Source organism: Fusarium oxysporum, chromosome 11 (assembly GCF_000149955.1).
Source record: "Fusarium oxysporum f. sp. lycopersici 4287 chromosome 11, whole genome shotgun sequence".
In the NCBI taxonomy this organism is placed as follows: domain Eukaryota; kingdom Fungi; phylum Ascomycota; class Sordariomycetes; order Hypocreales; family Nectriaceae; genus Fusarium; species Fusarium oxysporum.
The window spans coordinates 2,205,626-2,226,542 of record NC_030996.1 but is presented as its reverse complement, the minus strand read 5'-3'; the positions used below and the strand labels follow the sequence as shown (position 1 = coordinate 2,226,542).

The following is a 20,917-nucleotide window of genomic DNA, read 5'->3' as shown; positions in this document are numbered from 1 at the left end:
CTTCTTCTTGGCCCGTTAAAAAAAGGGTGTGATGCATCCAAGCTTTTGAGATGACGAAAATCTCACATTCCCGAGTCTTGCGCCCTTTTAGTTTTTTCTTTTACGAGGCTCTCGATTTCTTGAACGGGCCGCTTGGCACTGTGTATCTAACGAGCGGTGTAGTCAAAGTTCCGTCCCTATACATAAACCCCTTTCCAAGCCAGCTACCCTGTTGCCACCGTGGCGTACTCATCTGTCGGCGACAGGAAGTATCCAAGTCATGATTCCAGTGTAGTCTTTCTCTCAGTCCTTCTGTATTAATAGAGAAATAAAATAGTCTGATACTTACTGTGCTACATATGTCACCTGGTGCCGAAGGTGACGACGTAATGGGAGAACTGTCTCGAACATAAGCAATAGCCATTGAAACAAATCATCCCGTCTCAAAAATGACAGCCTCAATACCACGTCGGATCTCTATAATCCAGGCTGTGCATGATACAAATCCACAGTGGTATCGCAACCAAGGACAACTCAGGTATATTTTCTCCGGGTAATATTTCTTTTCAAGCTGTCTTATTGGCTTCCGTCGTTGGACCTGGTTCCAGCTCGCTAGGATCTACCCCCGCGTTACGGTGCCGGATAGCCGAGATCTACTTGCTGTGCAACGGTTCCAGATCATTATTACACGTAGCTAGCGAAATCATGGAGCAGCATCCTTTCGGTGTAATAAAAGCCACACGGCCGAAAATGCCTACTTTGACTTTTGTCTATCCAGCCATGTGTATATCTAGGTGGCTCTCTCCTGGAATCGCCAAGACATCAGTTTCCTATCGAAAACTTGCGCTACCTTTCCAAAAGCTTCCAGAAAGTCAAAAGAATACTCCCATCGAACACTACCTCAATCGTCAGCGTACCGTCCTCTACGCCACCCTCACTGCAACACTCCATCATGGAGGAAGTCAACGACCCTTTCAACCTCACATCCCGACGACGCGAAGACGTAACAAAAGAACAAATCAAGAACGATTACCCACAAGGCGATGCACGCTTACTTCGGAAGTTCTATACCCGACAAAATAAGCTTATAGACCAGTTTCTTGGCATCGATGATGAAGAGAGGGCCCAAGCTGAAGAAGAGGCTCGTGTGGCAGGCAAGATCAAGTTTGCAGTTAATGCATCCTTTGTAGTCAACTTTTGCCTTTTCGTCATTCAGTTGTATGCGGCTATCTCGACGGGATCTTTGGCGGTATGGGCGTACATCTATTATAGTACAGGCCGGTAGCTAACTCGGGTCACAGCTATTCGCTACAGCAGCAGATGCGTTTGTAAGTAACACTCGCTTGTTAAGCGATGTGTTCTAACGTTGACGCAGATGGACCTTGTTTCTTCTTTCGTGATGCTCATTACCTCTTGGCTGGCGGCTCGACCAAGCATCTACAAATATCCTGTTGTATGTCATGTTATCCCCAAAGTCCTTGATGCAGCAACTCATGGTGTTCTAGGGTCGAACGCGGATTGAAACCATTGGAGTCATCCTTTTCTGCGCCCTCATGACAACGGTCGCGGTCCAGCTTCTGATCGAATCGGCCAGAACATTGGGCACCGGCAAGACCGAGTCTGAGGAGCTTCACCTGATACCAATTATATTTGTTTGCGTTGCTAGTGAGTGAACTATCCAAGTCGCAATTCGCAATCGCTGATGGTGTTCTAGTCTTCAGCAAGGCATCCCTCATGCTGTACTGCATGACTTACCGAAAGTATCCATCGGTTCATGTGTTCTTTGTAAGCCTGACGGAGACCATTTTGGCTATCTCTCTAATAATCTGGTAGATTGACCACCGTAACGACATTGCTGTCAACAGCTTTGGCCTCATCATGTCGGTCGTAGGTGACAAGTTCATCTGGTATCTGGACCCTATCGGTGCTATCTGCATCGCACTTCTGATCCTTTTCTCATGGATCTCTAATGCTTTTGAACAAATATGGCTACTAGTCGGCAAGGCCGCGCCCCAAGAGTTTATTGCCAAGTTGATCTACATGAGCATAACACATGATGACCAGATCTCTATGGTCGAGACAGTGAGTAGCACACCAGATGTATCGACAGTCAACTAACAAAGAGAAGTGCCGCGCGTATCATGCTGGGCAGAAATATTATGTCGAGGTAGATATCGTCATGGATGAGCAAACATCTCTCAAGATCAGCCATGATGTTGCTCAGTCACTGCAGCGAAAGATTGAAGGTAGATTCTACATAGTCGTTTTTTGTCGACCTGCGCTAACATCTTGCAGGACTTGGTGATGTTGAGCGGGCATTTGTTCACGTCGATTATGAGTGTGAGCACAGCATCCATGAAGAACACAAGCCGCTTTATGATAGAAAGTTGTAATTTGGGGCAAACATGAGCGATCTTACACTGTTCAGCCATGTGATGGAAGGAATATCTTCTGGACTTATAGCTTTACCTAATGTACTCCTATTTCATATGCCATCGTGTAAATAGCTCCTCCGTGACGTATCGTGTGAGACCGGCTTGTACACATTGACTGGTGTGGCCGAATGCTCTACGAGTCTTACTTGATCTCCTTGATCCTCTCATCCTCGGCGTTCTTGTCCTCAATGTGAGCCCGCCCAACCTGATGATCAGTAACCTTGTCGTCCAAAGCATCTGGGCCAAGCTTCTCATTCACTGCCTCTTCATTCTCCTCTTCTTCAATAGCTCTCTTGTACAGACCAGCTTTGATGTCCCGTCTCCAGAGGAATTGGCCAATCATGAATAGAGTCAGATAACAGCAGGTGAGAGCGACATTTGCCGAGAAACCCTTGGTCCAACGAGGACCTTGAGTGATGGGGAACGCGACAACGTTGTACCAGGTAAAGAAGGCCCAGCCAACAGTCATCTAAGAGTTCTCATAAGCTTCAAAACAAGGTCGGTTAGAATGTTGATCAACTCACCATGGCGCCGGTAGTAAAGCTTCTTGCTTCATTGTCGTCCTTCATGATCAGGTGCACCCATGGGAAAAGCATGGGGGTGATACAAGAACTCATACCAAGGAGGAAGTATGCGGCGAAATGCAATCCGAGAGGGATGTTCCAGACTAAAAGGGTCGAGTGACAGAACAGGAGGACAGTTCCTGCAAAACAGAAAGGCACCCAGATTGGATAAACCCTGTAGGAAGTGTGAGCTTCTAGTTCAAAGAGATAGGCGAGGGTCCTGGAGCTGACATGACAAACGAAGGCACAGTAATGCCCACAACAATGGCTAGTGCTTGGACTCCCGTTGGCAGGATGTTGATCATCTCCACAGAGTATTGGCCGGTAGACTTTACCCAGACAATCATCTGGCCAGCAACCCAGGTAGTCAGTTGAAAGCTAGCATCGTTAGTCCCAGCCAATACTGAGGAGCTGCAGTTCAAGAAGGCACAAGACTCACCAGACATAGGTACAGACAGCGATGTAAAAGTGCCACTTCCGAAAGACACGCTTCAGCATCTTCTTGCCAATCTTCTTGCTCTTCCTCATCCCATCGTCTTGCATACGTGCCTGAGCAAGCTTTTGGTCGTCTTCACTAAGCCACCAGACACGAGGGCTGGTAGGCACACCAGGATAGAGAAAAAAGCCGGCAATGGCAATTGGCAGAGAAATAATGCCATCAATGATAAAGACCCAGCGCCTAAAGTCACAAGAGTCAGAGAGCTACGAGAAGTAGGGAACGGATTTCCGTCAACTTACCAGCCAGCCATGCCTCCCTTTCCGTCGAGACCAGCATGAGCGGCAGCTTGCATGTATCCACCAAACATGGCACCGATATTGCTCGAAACATACCACACCCCAGCACGCTTGAACACTTCATCAGATCGATACCAAGAGGACAGAACGTATAAAGAGCCAGTAGCAGCTGGGGTTTCGAACAGCCCCATGAGGAATCGCATGCCGTAAATCATTGGGGCGCTATTGTTACGGCATTGAACAAAGGTGATGATAGACCAGAGAGTCTCGCAGATGGGCAGAACCCAACGAGCATATTTGGGACGAGAAATGAGCAGCATGCAGGGGATTTCCATTACGAGATAGCCGATGTTGTAGAAGGTAGAGAACAAGTTGTACCTGGATCAGGTTAGATGTGCAAACTTTAGAGATGCAGCCAACTTACTCGATGCCTTTAAGATTAAGCTCTTCTTTCATGCCCGAATTATAGGCATTGTTAATATTGGACTGGTCAAGCCACTTGATGAAGTCTATCAACTGTTAGCGCTACTATTACTCGGGATTGCCGATTTCAGGTCGGGACTTACACATGGAACAACTGAAAGCGAGGTCATTAGCCAATCGTGTTAGTTGAAGGATGCTTGAGCTTACATAAGTGGCAGAATGGTGCGATCCAGCTTTCTGAGAAGTCGCTTCTCCTCCTTGCTGTAATGACCAGGGTACCAATTGAAGATGTAGAGCCAGGCGAGCCAGACACTCTTGGCCTCGGGTTTGGTCGCCGAACTAACGACAACTCCATTCTTGACTACTGGCTCGGGGATCTCTTCGGGGTTGCCAGCGATGTCCCGGCGAGTCTGTGGCTGCTCATTCGTAGGCTGGATCTCGAGCCCATCGTTGGTCCTCGGTTGAGAAGTCATGGCGATGGATTGCAAGGTGACACTGTTAGAATGTGTTCAGCTTTGATCGTGCCCTTAAAGTGAGACATGAGCTGATGGAATTTGACTATAATGATCGTCTTGACTGTCTTCTTGTATCTGTCGATCGTGTGCTTGTTCTGAATCCGGGGTCGCATTACCCCGCATGCCCGTCCCCATGGGGTCACCCCAGTTTGAAGTTGGTCTGTCGCCAAAAACCATCGGGGCAAATCTGTCGGGGCAATTTTCTCGGGCAACGGGGGATCTCCAAGTTTTATCAATTGCCAAGGCTGTGAGAAACCTGGGGTAATTTACAGTGAGCCGATTTGTGAACTGGCCTTCTATACGAAAATGTTGTTACTTTACTGGCGTCGGTGGATGCTACACCGAAGGCCGACTGCTGCCATTCGCGAAACTCTCAACACGCCGAGTCCTGATCTCATTGTAAATAATTGGCCGCTTTTAGTCGCTGAATTTTAATAAAAAAGAATGATGAGAATTACATTGATAATACTACACCACACCCTCTCAGAAGCACCCGCTCTCGTGTTCAGTTCCAAAGATACCATCATCAAAGCTAATAACGCGATCCATATCAATAAACTCGGCATCAAGGAGCATCTGAGAAATCATGCCCAAGTCTCCACTTCCTACACTACCGCTTCTTTGCCCTGCTTGAGCATTGACTAAGCTAGGCGTTGCACCAGGGTAGTACGCGTTAGCTGACACATTGCCTGCGAATGAGGGGCCTCCATTCTCTTGGGCTGGATGTCTAACAGCTTGATGACCTTGCAATCTCGGAGCCGCATCTAAGTGTTGTGACACTGATCGAGAGTGCTTAACTTCTGTTGTATAAGCCGAAGGATTGATGTTGAAAGATGCGTCTTGAACGCATCGAGTATGCAAGTCAACAAGAACAGCCTGATACTTGGATGCTAGATTCTCCCTAATCCCGAGTTGATGAGGCCCCGCCCATCGTTTAGCCATGGTTTCTAGGTTTTGTATTAATGCCCAGAACTCGGATGACAAAGAATCGGTAGCATGATACCGCCAATGTAAAAGCAGAACTCTGGCCGCAAGGTATACACAGAAAGCGTATTGATTACTCAGAGGCCCTGTATGCTCAGCAATCTGGAGGTAGTGATTCGTTATCGTGGCGATCTCGATAGCTGCCGCTTGGCAAGTATCAAGGCTGCAGAAGCTCGGTAGCCTTGTTCGGAAAGTCCAGTCCAGAGGAGGAAAGGCGATGGGCTGATGAAGTAGTATCATAGATGCATTGTGTGTGACGTGAGCTAGCGTAAGGTTTGGATCCATCCTCGACGATTGCTGAGCAATATTCACTTTCCACTTCTTAGGGAGAAGCATCTTCCAGTGCACCAACCGCACGTCGAGCTCTTTGAATCTTGTGAGCCAACTACCGAGATCGTTATGGTCCTTGATATTGACCTTCTGCTGGAGGAAGTAACTCGTGACGCGACTCAGTGACTCGGTTGCCTCGATACAATACGCAAAAGCCCCGACTGTCGACATGTCAACAGAAGACGCTGCTGCTCCCGGCGATGTTGTTGCTTCGGATGGTGTAATACCGCCTTCATCGGCAGTGGCTGGTGCGGTGGTAGAATGTGAAGGGAGAAACGCGATGGGGTTTCCGATGCGTGCGGCCGATTTATCCCAGATACCAAAGTATGGGGTGGATACAGCCTCCTCTTTTCTCCATGTTATTCCATCGCAGGGCAATCGGCGGTTGACATCATCTGAGGTAAGGCTAGTGTTCCAAGCCGTAGTGAAGGAGCAGAAGCGATCTAGGTTGAAGACACACCAAAATACCCTCCTTCTTTCTTCCGCTTCTGTCCATCCATGTGGCGGGTGTAGAGAGGTGTATGGTCGCGAAAAGGATGAACGGTCTGCTTCGTCGCTTTCTATCGTGAGCTGGAGATATTCAACCATGCGAGTTAAAGCACCGATAAGCGACCATGCTCGGCACTCTTCTCCGTCACCAATCTTGAATTCGTGTTAGCCCCGAGAGTGAATCAAGGATCAAGCGCTAGCTTACATCACGGAAACAGATAATTATTAGAGCTTGTAGGTTCTCCACTGACAGACATTTGGTAGCTTTGGCAACCACCCAGTCTCTGACATCCTCTTGGTCCCCAATAAGACTCTGTGCTATCTCGGCGACGTCGCGCCTAGGAACATGATGTGAGGCACTCAAGATCATGGCTTGTAGGAGTGGAAGCAAGTTTGTGTTATCGCCATGATCTTGAAGTCGTTTGCGAAATCGGCCTTCGTGTATCATAGGAATCCATGGATGTATCTGCCGAAAGTAGGCGTCTATGACTTGATCGAGGATGACATTGTCTGGCAGAGTGGGCTGATTGACCACATAATGAAGCCTTTCTTGTTGCGCATCGTGTTCTTCCGTTCGACGACGTTTATTTCCGGAATCATGGGAAGTGTCTGAAGAAACGGTAAGAGCTGGATTGCCGAGTTTGAATATCTCACGTGCAAGAGAGAAGAGCAGACTCTGTCCATCAATAGCTTCTTGTTGTGAGCTTGCGTTATTATTTGATGTCTGTTCAGTGCGCAGGGCTTCTAATGTTGTCTGTTGTTTCGCGATCGTCCGTTCCAATGCATCTAATCTTTAATCAGTCATACTGTCGTGGTATACGAGAATTGTCTGTACCAAGCCTTTTGTGGACATTTTCGATGGCACCGGCTTTCATGCCAGGCTTGGCACGTTTTGTCTCGTAAACGCAATCTTGCCCTGATAAGGTATGTAAGATATCTCAGCAAATGGTGGAGCGTTATGTCGCCATACCTGTCTTTCGACAGTGTTCGCAGATTGGCGTCTCTCGTGAACATCGAAGCTTACGCTTCCGACAGCAGTTGCACGCAAGGCCTACATCGGAGGCTTGAGCAGTCTGCTCTGGCTGAGTGGAGCTGTCGTTATCCATCTTATCACCTCGGACAAAGTAAAAGCACGCAGTACAGTTGTTTGTGAGTATGAAAGACGAGAAGGCGGGAGTTCAAGTGTCCCGAGTTATTTAGCCCGGGGGCCGCTTGAGATACCCCGAGGTGCCGAGCAGCCCCGCACGTCGATGATCACTGGATCATCCAAATCGAAGGATCTCGATGATCTGGCTTCTGAACTAGGTTATGAGGCCGAAGATGTCCGCGCGAACGAGGGCGAGGCAGCTAGTTATGGCTTTTACTTTGATGATTCTGAATATTGGTGACTTTGGTCAGCCTTTCATCTTTGACATCAGCATTCGTGTCTCGCTCATCAAGCTGCTATGCCTGGATTACCCGGCTTTTCTGATAATCCCTTCCGGGATCGTCACGACCTGCTACGTGCAGCCACTGCCATTATCAAACCGTTGGAGCAATACAGGTCCAAGTCTAAAGCTCGCGTCAAGCTATACCCATCGACTGCCGCGGGCTTTGACGATGTCGCGGCTCAACTTGAAGGTTTTGCTCGTCCACTATGGGCAATATCAGGCCTCGTGGATAAGTCCACCGACCCTTCACTGCGTTCCTGGCTCCGCGGCATTGAAGCTGGTGTCGATCCAGAGAATCCCGAGTACTGGGGTCACCTCGGATCCTTTGACCAGCGCATGGTTGAGATGGAATCAATAGCTTTTGCCTTATTGATGGAGCCTCAAGTGATCCTGTCATCCTTGAACTCCGAGTCTTTAGAGAATCTCAAACAATGGCTGAAACAAATTAACAGCTTCGACATGCCGCAAAATAATTGGCGATGGTTCCGAGTTCTTGTGAATCTGGCACTGACGAAGGTGCTGGGATCCGACGAAGAGAAAGCGAGACAAGCCATGAATGCCGACTTTGAATTGCTCGATCAGTTCTATCTTGGAGAGGGATGGTCGTCGGATGGTGTTTGGGGGGACGATAGGAAGCAGGCAGATTACTACTCTGGAAGTTTCGCCATCCAATTCGCACAGCTACTCTACGTCCGCTGCGCAGTAGATGACGAGAAAAGAGTTGCGAAATATCGACAGCAAGCGATGGAATTTGCGTCCGAATATTGGAGATACTTTGACACCAACGGTGCTGCTATCCCCTTTGGTAGAAGCATGACTTACCGGTTCGCCTGTGGAGCTTTCTGGTCTGCCCTTGCCCTCTCGGACATTCAGTCTCCAAACTCTCGAATTAGCCTGGGTGCAGTCAAGGGACTTCTCCTGCGGCACCTTCGATGGTGGGCAAAACAGCCAGAGATCTTCAATTCAGACGGTACAATGAACATTGGCTATGCGTACCCAAACATGTACATGTCTGAAGACTATAATTCCAGACAATCCGTCTACTGGTGCCTGAAGTCCTTCGTCGTGCTGGGGTTGCCATCAGATCATCCATTCTGGACCGTCAAAGAAGAACCCCATCCGATCTATTCCTTGGTTCCAAGCGCCAGACATCCCGACACTGCAAGGATCTTTCCAGCACCTCATCAGATAGTATGTCACTCTGAAGAGCATCATTATCTTCTATCAGCGGGACAGATGACCACCAAAATGTTCAAGGCCAGAGAAGCAAAGTATGGAAAGTTTGCATACTCTTCTGCCTTTGGGTACAGCGTACCAACTGGCTTGGAACTCCACCAGGTTGCGCCCGATAGCACCTTGGCTGTGACATTGGATGGCGGTGAACCGTGGAGAGTCAGGTCGCAACCAGTCGATGTTCGCTTCGATACTATACCTATTCACTCTGCAAAAGGCCATGGCCATCTTCCTTCCATCACTAGCACGTGGAGACCAGTAAAGAACCTGGGCCTAACAATCCAAACGACTTTGGTTCCTTTAACTTACCACTACCCGGGATGGCATCTTCGTGTCCATCACATAAAAGGCCTTGGAGAAGTCAATGGCATCCCGTGGTTCAACAGCTTCGAAATGGTGGATAGCTCCTTCGCGGTAGACGCGCTAACGGATACGGGATATCATATTCCTGCGATTGACAGGGCAAAGATTAAACATGATGGGCAGTTTGCCGAAGGTTGTGTTACTGAGGAATCCAGTGTTCTGGTCAAATCTCGAGGGGGAGTTAGTGGTATCGTTGATTTGACGCCAAGCATCCACCTAAAAGGAGGGCTTCGCCGTGATGAACCGAAGCTAGGAGGGAGAGGATATCTGATTTACGCAGATCCTAACACAAACTTGGTTGCACAGAAGACGTTAATTCCTTCCATACGGTATTCTGGTGCAGGTACCATGGGTAATCAGTCCAACGTGGCGTCGGAGGCTCCACCATCAGCGATTGTTGCAACTGCAGTGTTTGGCGTGAGCAGTGTGAACCAGAGCATGGAGTATGTGCCAAATGACTGGTATTATCTCAAGGATGATTGGGGCTCCATGACTATGCTAGACATTGATGTAACGGCAGCTGGTGAAACAAATATCAGCGTTCAACAGGCAACACCCCCTGGGACTTTGGAAAAGGGCCCTCTATAAAATTATACTGAGCCTAGATGCATTGAAAACATATATCTATTTCTACCCTTCAAGCCTATCTGTATCTATTCCATCACTAGTAATATCTGCGTAATACAAACTCATGATTGAGTTCTGTGTAGTGATTGTGGGCTGTCGGCCGTAAGTCTTAATTATCACTCCAAAGAACCTCTTAAATTATACTTATTTCGCAATTAACTGCAATTAATATAAGAATAAGTAGAATGCGGTTTATATAAATGTTATCTATTACTATAGCCAGGAGAACTCATATCTAGACCAGTCCCATACTCAAAAGAAGGTTTCCAAACTCGACAAGATAATAATCGCCATATACCAATCCGTGGTTAGCATACCGTCTCCTTGCGTTTTCATTATTATTAGCTGTCCCATGTTTCAAAAGAGCATCAAAGGTCGCCCCCAGGACAACATCTTCCACTTTGATGAATGTGCCATTATTTCCAGAAGTGGTCAGCTTGGCCTTCTCGGTAGCGAGACACACATCCAACGTATCCTTGACGATTTCGATGGACGCATCGGAGAAGCGGCGCGACATCGTGTGTCTACCCAACGCAGCAAGGGCTTGGGAAAGCAACAGCATTCCATTCGCGGCAATCGCACCAGCCGATGAGTCGCGAAGGGGATCTTGAGGATTCTCAATGGGCGCATCAAAGTCCCAGAGTGGTACATGTCGTCCCCTGTGGGGGTTTGCATGCCCTCGTCCAGTTTCAATCGGAAGCTCGACGAAAGAAGGGGATGTTTCCAGCCGATAGAGGAAATACTCGGCGCACCCGCATGCTGCGTCGAGGAAGCTTTCATCTTTGGTCCAGTTGTAAGTCTGTGCATAACCAAGGATAGCCCAGGCTTGACCTCTCGACCACGTCGAGTGGTCGTCGTAGCCCTGGGCTGTCCGTCGCCATTTCAAATCTCCAGTCTGGGGGTCGACGTTGGCAACATGGCAAGTCGAGTAGAGTTGACCCTGATATCCGTGCTTGGCAGTAAACCTCACACTCTCTGGTCGAAGGTGCGTCTTCAATAATGTCGTTGCATGGGATGCAGCAATATCAGCGAGTCTCTGTTCACCAGTCTGCGCAGCAGCATAAAATAGGAGGTCGAGATTGCACATGCTATCAATAATGACGAGGAGATTGTTTTCCATGTCTGTGACGGTGATGTCCTTTTTCAGAAGACAATCCCAGCTGCGAATGGCACCAGCAGCTGGCACATAACGGGTAGCTAAACTGTGAGCCGCCTGTACAATAGAAGCCAAACTGCGCTCGGTACCGAATAGCTCCCAATCTCTTCGAAGCGCCGGCATGATGATGAAGCCAATGTCGTGGGTGTCTGTTCTGCTGGCCATGGCATGAAGTGGCTCAGACCATGACTTGCATAACGGGAGTAAATAGTTCCTGATAATCGTGGATGATCTATTTTCGGGGTTGTCGGCTCGCAAAGATCCCGGGTATCTGATAGATCGCTCAAGGAGAGCGTACAGTGTTCCCGGGAAGAAACCGCAGGTCCAGAATTCGGGCTCGCGAAATTCCCAATGCCCTTGCCTAGGGCCTTGCTGGGGCACGATTTCGGGAAAACCGTCATGTGCCGGAATAAAGCCTTGCAAGACTCTACTTGCAGCACGACAGGGCTTGGCAAGGATGTTTTCTTCAAAAAGCTCCGATAAAATTTTGTGCAGAGCATGCTTTTGTTCATGGATGTCGTCTTCTTTGGTGTCTGCTGCTCCTTCAGACCATGAAGTTTCACTCAGAGCTATGTGTTCATCTTCAGTCGCGGATGACGCTGAAGAATCGCTGCGTGCCATGTCACCAGGTTTGGAAGAAATTGCCAAAACACTGTTTGTCGCAATTGGGGTGTCTTGTAGTAATAGAACCATTGTGGAAATTGCATGGGGAATCAAGGTCATAATTTGCAGCTGCAACTTTCAAGTTCAAAGCCAGGTGTTTATCCAAATGAGTTCTCTCTTGTATCCTAACTGCTGGTGCTTACTAAGATGGCATTGCAGATCATCCTGATGGTTGAAATAAACCCGCCGTCTGAGATAGCCCGCCTCCCTTTGGTGACGGAGTATCTAACTCGGTCTGCGGACGAATTCGGATGCCGCTTCCTACTAATTAACCCTTCAAAAATAAGGTAACCGGCACAACCCGGAGTTACAGGAAGTCCAATTGACTGATGGAAATCAAGGTTACACTCTTTCTGGACTCATGCGATGGGTATATTCAATGAAGTCATAGTCGAGGTAAGGCGCGGCATGCAAGCATCAGCTTTCGGGTCAATCAAGTCAAAATAACACTCACAAGAACACAGTTCATGCAGCATACCAACCAAACACACAATTGCCCAAGATACGCCTTATATCTTGTCAAAAGTTGGCGTCAAAGGCCTTCTCACTTCCCGATTTGCACCTCGCTCCTGGTCCCCCATCCTTTTCAACAACCCAACACCTGACCCAATATCTATCCTCCCAGAGACTTTCTCCAAAAGGCCAATCATCAGTCCATTCACCCTGACGAAACTCGACACTGTCGAACTTCTCGCCAACCTTGGCCTTTCTTAGGCCTTGGAATAGATCAAGACCTTCTTCTACATCCAAAACTGAATCTGATGCGTGTTTCTTCTTGTCATCATAGCCAGTATTGTTCATCAGTAGCCTTTCGTCCAGCAGGTTTAGATTAACAATTAACCTTCTCAATTTGGGTAGAGTCTCGGCAAGAATGGTCAGCTCATCTTGGGGCAAGGTTCCGTTTCTCCGTTCGAGATCGACGGTAAGGCTGGTCAAACCAGGTGCCCATTTTCCCAGGCTGCGCAGCTGATCCTCAGTCAATATTGGTCTAGGTTTGAATCCTCCCTCGTGGTTTGTCCACTCGAGATGTTCCAGCGAGGCTCCCTGGTGCTTCAAAACAGAGTCGAATATATCCTCTTGGACCGTTTCACTCTTTGTCCAGGTGAGCTTCTTCAATGTTGTAGGTAACGCCAAGATAAAATCGAGGGCCGGAGGGGGCGGCGAAGAAGGCCACTTGTTCTTGGGTAATGGTCCCGGAGCAGCTTCCCACTCCGCCAGATATGTTCTCCAATTCAACCACCGGCCCTGGATAGAAAGATTCTCGAGGCCTGTTAATGCCGGGGGAAGGTCAACGAGTAAACCCTTTCCTTCCGGCCGAGTGCCTCCATACTCGATTGATAAAGTGTGTACTTTGGAGAAGTCCATGGCCTCCAGCCAGAGCTGCATGTTTTCCATTGATAACCTCTCAATTGGTGTATGTCGCTGATCATACCATCTTCGTGCGATTCCGTGTCCTTGCCATCGAGAATAGTCTGCCAGACCAACGGCACATTTGTATTCATAGGACAATTGATCCCATTTCCACCGGCTGCGATAATACATTTCTGTTGCCCATCTGATAACAGAGTTTGTGGAATTCGACACAGGCCATGAGCCATCGTCGTTGGCCCAATGTGGTGTTACTGACCGCATATCTTCCCACTCAGATTCATGAAATTCGTAGTTATATAGTGATAGTATTTGTGGCGCCGAGAGATATCGATCGCTCCCGTCCGACCTGAAAGGTAGATTATAACCATCGGGGAACTCTGTGCAACTTGCCCCGACATTTCTCAGGTCGAGCTCGGTAATATTGCTGCATGACTTCATAGCATTGTGTACAGCTTCCCATCGGCCAAATGGCTTGTAAGATGGGAGGTTTGCGCGAATGATCGAAGGGCAGGGATCTTTTTTCAGTCCATAGTGGTTCCTCGGGCCATGCGCTCGCGAGGGCGAAAAGAAAGGCAAACACGAAGGGCAGAAAAACAGTGAAATATCTTCTGGCGCCGGGGTGCGACATTTCTTATTAGATTGGATATTGCTGGAGGAGTGAGATTGTGGACTCTTAAAGGATTCATAACGTCGCTAGTAACGTGTTGGTTGATAACACCGTGTCGTCATCTGACAGTGGTTGGTTCACAAGCTGCTCGTAGTAACAAGCTCTAGGCAGCAAATAGGCAATGAGGACGGAGTATTCCTAGCCTATACGTGCCAATGTTAATAACGATAAAGCAAAAAACATGCTGGATAGTTAAGTTGGCTCTTTTTTATATTTGCGCAAACAACTCCAGCACTATTGCATCAACAGGGCAGCGCCTGTGGGTGCACGCTAGCTGCTTTCGAAGCTTTTAATTAGTCGAATCTCGCAATTCAGACTTGCCCTGCCAGACTTCATAAGTTGATGGGGTAGTTTAACATGATACAGTTTGAAACGTCTGCAGATAAGAAAGCTGTGGCTGTTAAAAGCTATAGCCGCCGACGCGTATTTGCCGTAGCCAAATTGCTTCTTAACCCTCATTGAACTCTGTAAATCAGATATGGGATAATGTCTCTTTCCCTTCTTAAAATACAGCTTAGATCTGGCACACTCTTCCTTGACTTCTCCTTCCAGTCACGATTAACCTCCCAATATGTCTTTAAAGCTTATCGAGGCATATTCCAACGGCCATCATGCAAGCGCTTGTCTCATGAACAGTCCTATTTTTAACACAGTTAGCAATCGTACATCGCCAAGCTCATACCGGAAACTTTGATCTGACATACAATTCTCTTGCCATTGCAGATAACGTTGTTCTTGCAATTATTGCAGACATTTCGGATTTCTTGTTCCTGTTGCCGCTTGAAGAAATGAGGAGCAGCAGCCCTCTTTCCTGAACAGTTCTAAGAAAAGGGCATATTAGCTTACGCGAACTAAACAGCAAGGAAGGAAATCCCACCACTTTAACGCCATTGCATGTTACAGAGTTTTTGCAGTTTGCACACACGGCCTCGCCTTCGTCTTGGCGTGTGAAAAGACCATTGTCTAAACGCGCTGCAGGATCAGAGTAAGCAGCAGCAAGAACAGACGAAATAATCGAGAGAACTACAACCAATTTCATTTTGGCGTCGGTAGGATAAATTGTTTGGGATGAAAATGGCTTTAGGATAGACTTATTGGTGTGAACATTCAGCTTTTTAAATGCATTTGCTAGCCAAGGTTGGACACTTGATGATTTAAAAGAGAAGTCTGTTAGAAGTATTGTAAATTACACGTCACCCGGGCGACTTAGTTTTCTTCAAAGCGTAGTTGCAATTTAACTCCAATCGGCGCCCGCGGGAGGGTTCTAGCTTCCTGTTTTAAATAAAGTTTCGGAAGAACGGAACTTTGTGTTTACTCTGTAATACTCATCACTTCCCCACTTCGGCTGCCGCGGGATGGATTAATTTATAGTTTATCTCCTTACAGCAGCGTCAGGGGTAATGTTATATCAGATATCGGCGGATCCGAAGCTGGTCCAGTAAATGCTGGGCTCTAAGGTTAAACTTTATGCTGCCAACTTGGAGCTGAATACGAAGAAGCCTGAGTGTAAAGCTAAGATGGCTGTTAGACTACCTTATCTTAAGTAAAAGTCTCAGATAGAAATACCGGATTGTTAGATCAGCCTGCAGACCAATCCCTTGCACATTAGGGAAAGCCTTAACTTGAAAGTCATACCACTCGAGTGTTTTGTGGCTTCGGGTAAATCACTAGCGAAGTCGGCTTCCATCTCGATAAGCTGGACGCCCGCTCGCTCTGCAAAACAATACTTGCGCATGCCGTGGAACATAAGCCTGGCCTTGCCATCCTTCTTCACCTAATCCCACGTCTCGCGGCCCCAGGTAACAGCAGGGAATAACCAGATATAATATAAAAAGATAGTAATAAGTATTATATAAACCAGGATTTAACCAACCTGCTTATCTTAATTAGTTCCTTAACACAATGTCCTTCAACCAAGACTCTAAATGAGCAATAACATAAGCAGCTCCAGGCTCGTCAACAGACGTTGGATCCTCAAAAACGCTCCTCATGTCCTCTCCGACGTGGCGAAGTTTATTTGCAACGCCCTGCATCTCTTCCAAAATATCCGTTGCCTCCTCGCTATGATATTTGATGCTGGCCAACATATGTAAAAACATAGCTAGCACTGCATTGTACTCGGTTGTACTATATACTTCCCCGAAGCGGGCTATGCGAAAGAAGTGCGATATGGCGCTCGATCCTGGCGGAATAAGGTAGGTATTGACCAGCGAAGTCAGTGGTATAGATGTGCGTTGCTTTGGAAGAGCTATAACAAATTTGCCATGACCCCCTTGGCTAGAAGATCGAGATTCTTGCATGATCTCTCGCAACATCGCATGGGCGTACTCTGTCCCAAAACTAGTTCGTAAACGCAAATCTTGTTCTATGAAATGACATAGAAGCCGCTTCCAAACCAGGTTCCGGATAGACTCTGGTTTAACAACATTCATCGATGCCGCTAGCTGAACGAGAACAACAAACCCCTCAACCGGGTGCGATAGAACTGCCTTTAGATAGAATTTGTTTCCTAGGCATGCAAAGAAGGCGACCTGTTGCGGCGGAACCACATTATCGACTGACGATGTAAGACTAGTGACGAGCTTTGGACTGGCGCTTTTGGGTACATGGATCCCTGGGAGACGGGAGAGTTCGTCTCTGCACCGCTTGAGATATTTTGAGTGTGCCAGACTGGGGACGTTTTCAATTCTGGTGCAGATGGTAGCGAGGAAGACAGACAAGACAGTACTATCGTGGAAGCGGTGTCTGTAGACCTCTGCGAGTTTCTGCCTCCACAGCCTTCGATTCTGTTTGTCTTGAAGCGATACAAGTGGCAGTGCCGCGACGATCTGATGGCTGATTGGCAGAGGGTTGAGTCGCTTGTCAACTCTCATGAGGAGGAATGCGCAACCATCGCAGCATGTAATTGGAGCAATGATATCGACCTCTGGGCAATTTCCCACCGCTAAGGGACACTTCAATTCCAGCCTTTGGTTAGGCAATGGAAGGTGTGGAGTTTTGTTGTCCTTTGGACTCATTCGTAGTAGCAATGTTTGGATCGAATTGGGCTCTCGACATACCGGACAGGTGGCGTATGCCCTTGACCGTGCAGCCTTTTCAAGCTTTCGGGTGCCCTTGAAGCCAGAGAGAAATAGTGAGTTGTTGACATCTTCTCTGTCCAACTTGGTTTGTTGAACAGATGCTGAAAGCTTCTCATTGTCTCTCCCAGTCTTTATTCCACTAGCGGGGTACCAAAAGGTATCAGCCTGGGCGAGACTTGGACCACTTGGCAAAGGGCTATCGAGTATCCCTATCGCTGACTGGACCTCTTGTATACCTTTGGTGACACGCCTAAATGCCGCCCGTTCCATCTCCACCTTGGCTTCGAAGTTGGCCCAATTCTTCTTGTTCTGATGTCGGACTGACGAGCGATTAAAGTCCAGGTGGCTTGGTATATGCATTTGCATGCATCTGGACCAACGAGTAGACGCGACAGATGTCAAACAAGACCAAATGTCTTTGTGGCAAGTATTCTGTGCTTTCAACTCTTGCTCGGCCGCCATCAGTAGGAATGTCATGACTACTTTTCCTCGGGAGTCGACATCATCTCTCTCTATGGTCAAGCCCTTTCCTATCGTTGTTCTGCGAAGGCTCTCAATCCACAGCTTCACCAGGAACCCCTCTCCTCTTGTTTTGGCAACTACCATCATCGCATCGAGGGCAGAGTTGTTTGACACCAGTTGAAGTTTATCCTGGTCGGACATGGAGTCGTTGTAGATTGACTTCATATCAAATACCTTGCAGTAAGGCAGGGCCACTTCATCTTTGGAGAGTCGAATTGGCTCGGGTACTCGAACCCCCAGTAGCCTATTGTAGGAAGTCTGGGGAAATTCGGTCCATTTTGTTCCACTAAACCACTTGAAGTAAGACCCCCTGGGAAGCAGACTAGCGAAACATCCTTTGGCTTGAACGATGAATAGCTCGCCGCTCCATACGTCGTGAAAAAGAACCGCACAGTGTGGTGAAGGTGCACAGACAGACATGCCAATTGAGAGCTTGCTTCGAGAAGGAGGGCGAGACCTGTTTCCAAAGACAATTATAACAGATGGAGTGCCGTGTAATCCCGCTTCGGCAATGTTATTCGTAAAGGCATTGGCACGCTCCTCTTCAATTACACCATCCGTCATGAGGAACCAGGTCTTTGACTGTTCAAGGCAACTTCGACTAATAGAATTTTCGAAAATGGTTGATGGATTTGATCCAACGCTATGTTGGAGGCTCTCAATCATATGTGCAGGTACTGGGTCGTGAGCTTGACGATCCCAAGGTAAGATGTAAGACTGGTGTGCTAGCTCCTTGGGCTCAAGCTTCGAGGTCATATATGAGACTGCGTTATTTTCTTGCTGAAAGACCCTCTCGCTTGTACTAGAGACTTCCACGGCGAAGACAAGTGGAAGCTCCTGAAGCGGCGTTGTTGGACGTGTAGGAGTAGGTAGCGATAATTTGTCGTCGGATCTGCTTGTAAGAGCATGTCCTGCCGTGGAAGAGTCTTGTGAGTGACTAGGCGAGGCTTCAGAGGGCGCTTCAGAAGCGCCCTCGGAACGGTTCATCCGGTTTAGATAATGCGAAGTAGTTACATCCAAGCTTACAGCCGGACGTGCGCAGTTTGTCCCTGTTTGGTAGCACTCCAGTATGTATTCTAAATCCGTTGCATCGCTGTCACGAAATTCTAGTGTTATTAGTTAGAAGTTGATGGTGCATTGCGAGGCCGGTACCTACCGTCAATTTGGCTTTGCCGCAGAGGCTCTGAAGAGAGATTCTTGCAATTCTTGGAGAGAAGCATAGTGACATGCCGTTAACAACGAAATGTGATTAATCTTGGAGGCCGTGGTGAAATCTCTGGTGCTCAGCTGCCGAATATCCAGTGATTCTAAGCCGTTCTCTTTGCGAGATCGAGGAAGGGTGAAAATTGTAGCTTGCGAGAAGCTCTGCCAACTCCATTCGGGTCTGTCTCACAATACGGAAAGCAGAAATTGTTTCCACCGTAGCTTGCAGACTCCTTCAAGTTTCAGCTTGAGACAAGTATTAGATACAGAACGTCATTCAACAATATCGCCACGGTGAACAGAAATATAATGTAACTGAGAAGGGTTTTCAAGGCATTGTGTTTATTGACCTTTGTGGTCATAAGCTTCTCTGGATTGTCTTACAATTTCCCTGATAATTTTAGATACATTCCAGGGATCCTTAATCTAATTTGAAGCCCGATGAGAAGACACTTCCAATGATCTGACATGAGAGCTATTGGGTTCACTGTTGGTCCCTAAACGATGAGACGGAATGCTATAGCTCCACATATTGTTTCACTGCCTTGAACGGGACTGGTTGCTAGTTCTATGGAATTGAAAATCCGCCCTCGCATCTGCCACACCTGAACTGTCTAATTTACTTCGTTTCAAGAAGAAACAATACTCTAACGATGCTTCCGATCGGCAGGTGCCGAGAAAGCTGGGGAAATCACAACCCTATATCCCATGGCCTTAAGTATTTGCGCTGACAAACAACCAAAGAAACCTCCCCGGTCCTCAGGTCCCCTTCGTGACCATTATTTTTATCCGAGGACAAATGGCTGCGGAACGTAGAGATAAGTAGGTTCCCCGAAAAAATTCCTTCTCATATCACAGCCTGGTATGCTTCAGCTACCCTGAACACCGCCTAACATGTTTATTTGTAGTTCGCTATCATCGAGAAAGCATAGTAGAAATGCAAAAAAAAAAAAAAAAAAAAAAAAAAAAGGATCAAATAAAATCTAACATCAATGCATTGCTTAGAATTTTTCTTCACTTTAATATGATCTTTTAGGGCTCAGTAGGCTCGCGGACAGCCTCAGACTAAAAACAAAAGCCAAAGGTGACGAAATGGCCCCCATCACTGACAACCCTCCAGGAATAGGAATCAAGGTTCCCGTCAGTTATCTTCAACTCTCTGTTCGTCGTATCTGGTGGCCAATCTACTTTAGAGCATGCAGCGCCAAGCATTGATCTTCGCAGGGCTCGGAACCTTTCTCTCAGCGGACAAAGCTTCAGAGCTGGCATCTTCGTATATCTAAATGACAGCCTAGCGTCCGGCGACTTGTTGCTTTTCTCACACCTCCTTGGGTCTTTAGAGAAGAATCGTTGGTCAAGTATCCTATTGACAGGATTAACATTTTTGCCAATAGATTAAATGCTAGATATTGCTTGACAGCCTTTCGATGGTTCCTCGGATCCATTCACGCTGCTTCGCCCGATGCATGCCTTCCTCCCTATTTAGAAGGTTCCACGGCTGGATGCATTTGTATTTCCCATCACTACTTTCACAAGTCATTTCTAAAAACAACTTCATCATAACTCCCATATTTTCCAGTCTCGAAATGTCGGGCAAATTCTTTTTGTGTTTCTCCTGGCGTAAAAAGTCGAGTAATATGGCTGCAAGCCCAGCTGCAATAGATGCAGAGTATGAAGTCCCGTTTAGTAGAGGTCCGTCTTCTGCAATCTCAACACCCTCGCCAAGAATAGCTAGACTATGCGGCCTATTATCAGGTATTGGATTGAAATCGCTTGACTCGTGGTTGCCCGCGTTGGTGGAGAGTATTCCGAACACGTGACGGTAGTCTCTTGCAGGAAAGGATACTGTCCCTGAGTTTTGTGAACTGGATGCGGCTGAGAAAATCAGGATACCCTCGGCACGAGATCTTGCGATTTTTGTATTGATCTCGAAATGGTAGTTATTGAAACCGAATGGCAATGTGATTATGTTTACTCCCTGGTCGACAGCCCAGCCGATCGCTCTCACCACGTTCTCAACCTCGGTGTGTGTCAGGCTTTTTGTCTTCGAAATCCTCACCCCGTACAGAATTGCATTGGGGCACATCCTGAGTATCAGAGACGCGGCGACAGTACCTTGTCTGATTTCATCATATGGATCTGCTCCCGA

General features: G+C 47.5%; 9 protein-coding genes across 11 annotated transcripts; 2 read left to right on the top strand and 7 right to left on the bottom strand.

Moving 5' to 3' along the window:
• Positions 1-100: 100 nt before the first annotated feature.
• FOXG_20249 (uncharacterized protein) lies at positions 101-232 on the bottom strand (the record flags this gene model as incomplete). The annotated part of the gene is made up of 1 exon (XM_018400513.1): positions 101-232. One exon carries the CDS (start codon positions 230-232, stop codon positions 101-103), a length of 132 nt encoding a protein of 43 aa, XP_018247730.1.
• A 530-nt stretch (positions 233-762) lies between these two features.
• Positions 763-2,487, top strand: FOXG_10209 (uncharacterized protein). 2 transcript variants are annotated; one of them, XM_018389453.1, is made up of 8 exons: positions 763-1,228; positions 1,281-1,307; positions 1,355-1,432; positions 1,485-1,644; positions 1,694-1,764; positions 1,813-2,061; positions 2,108-2,225; positions 2,275-2,487. In XM_018389453.1, exons 1-8 carry the CDS (start codon positions 932-934, stop codon positions 2,370-2,372), a joined length of 1,098 nt encoding a protein of 365 aa, XP_018247728.1. In that variant the 5' UTR covers positions 763-931; the 3' UTR covers positions 2,373-2,487. The 2 variants fall into 2 exon arrangements, with proteins under 2 accessions (XP_018247728.1, XP_018247729.1); XM_018389454.1 differs by having other exon boundaries at positions 769-1,228; positions 1,281-1,432.
• FOXG_10208 (uncharacterized protein) lies at positions 2,361-4,762 on the bottom strand. The gene is made up of 8 exons (XM_018389452.1): positions 4,343-4,762; positions 4,279-4,289; positions 4,137-4,221; positions 3,716-4,090; positions 3,417-3,656; positions 3,209-3,355; positions 2,939-3,152; positions 2,361-2,883 (listed from the first exon to the last, which is right to left on the bottom strand). The coding sequence occupies exons 1-8, from the start codon at positions 4,606-4,608 to the stop codon at positions 2,557-2,559; spliced, it is 1,665 nt and encodes a 554-aa protein (XP_018247727.1). The 5' UTR covers positions 4,609-4,762; the 3' UTR covers positions 2,361-2,556.
• A 298-nt stretch (positions 4,763-5,060) lies between these two features.
• FOXG_10207 (uncharacterized protein) lies at positions 5,061-7,598 on the bottom strand. Its single transcript, XM_018389451.1, has 4 exons — positions 7,424-7,598; positions 7,289-7,369; positions 6,659-7,239; positions 5,061-6,606 (listed from the first exon to the last, which is right to left on the bottom strand). The coding sequence occupies exons 1-4, from the start codon at positions 7,557-7,559 to the stop codon at positions 5,134-5,136; spliced, it is 2,271 nt and encodes a 756-aa protein (XP_018247726.1). The 5' UTR covers positions 7,560-7,598; the 3' UTR covers positions 5,061-5,133.
• A 300-nt stretch (positions 7,599-7,898) lies between these two features.
• On the top strand, positions 7,899-10,140 carry FOXG_20248 (uncharacterized protein; the record flags this gene model as incomplete). Its single annotated transcript, XM_018400512.1, has 1 exon — positions 7,899-10,140. One exon carries the CDS (start codon positions 7,899-7,901, stop codon positions 10,065-10,067), a length of 2,169 nt encoding a protein of 722 aa, XP_018247725.1. The 3' UTR covers positions 10,068-10,140.
• Positions 10,141-10,341: 201 nt separating this feature from the next.
• On the bottom strand, positions 10,342-11,995 carry FOXG_10204 (uncharacterized protein; the record flags this gene model as incomplete). The annotated part of the gene is made up of 1 exon (XM_018389450.1): positions 10,342-11,995. Exon 1 carries the CDS (start codon positions 11,983-11,985, stop codon positions 10,342-10,344), a length of 1,644 nt encoding a protein of 547 aa, XP_018247724.1. The 5' UTR covers positions 11,986-11,995.
• Positions 11,996-12,252: 257 nt separating this feature from the next.
• FOXG_10203 (uncharacterized protein) lies at positions 12,253-13,990 on the bottom strand. Its single transcript, XM_018389449.1, has one exon. It carries the CDS (start codon positions 13,732-13,734, stop codon positions 12,445-12,447), a length of 1,290 nt encoding a protein of 429 aa, XP_018247723.1. The 5' UTR covers positions 13,735-13,990; the 3' UTR covers positions 12,253-12,444.
• A 317-nt stretch (positions 13,991-14,307) lies between these two features.
• Positions 14,308-15,178, bottom strand: FOXG_20247 (uncharacterized protein; the record flags this gene model as incomplete). Of its 2 annotated transcripts, none has more annotated exons than XM_018400510.1 (3): positions 14,841-15,178; positions 14,668-14,784; positions 14,308-14,601 (listed from the first exon to the last, which is right to left on the bottom strand). In XM_018400510.1, exons 1-3 carry the CDS (start codon positions 15,000-15,002, stop codon positions 14,590-14,592), a joined length of 291 nt encoding a protein of 96 aa, XP_018247721.1. In that variant the 5' UTR covers positions 15,003-15,178. The 2 variants fall into 2 exon arrangements, with proteins under 2 accessions (XP_018247721.1, XP_018247722.1); XM_018400511.1 differs by having other exon boundaries at positions 14,590-14,601; positions 14,844-15,124.
• Positions 15,179-15,849: 671 nt separating this feature from the next.
• FOXG_10202 (uncharacterized protein) lies at positions 15,850-19,069 on the bottom strand (the record flags this gene model as incomplete). The annotated part of the gene is made up of 2 exons (XM_018389448.1): positions 18,722-19,069; positions 15,850-18,671 (listed from the first exon to the last, which is right to left on the bottom strand). Exons 1-2 carry the CDS (start codon positions 18,783-18,785, stop codon positions 15,850-15,852), a joined length of 2,886 nt encoding a protein of 961 aa, XP_018247720.1. The 5' UTR covers positions 18,786-19,069.
• Positions 19,070-20,917: the final 1,848 nt, after the last annotated feature.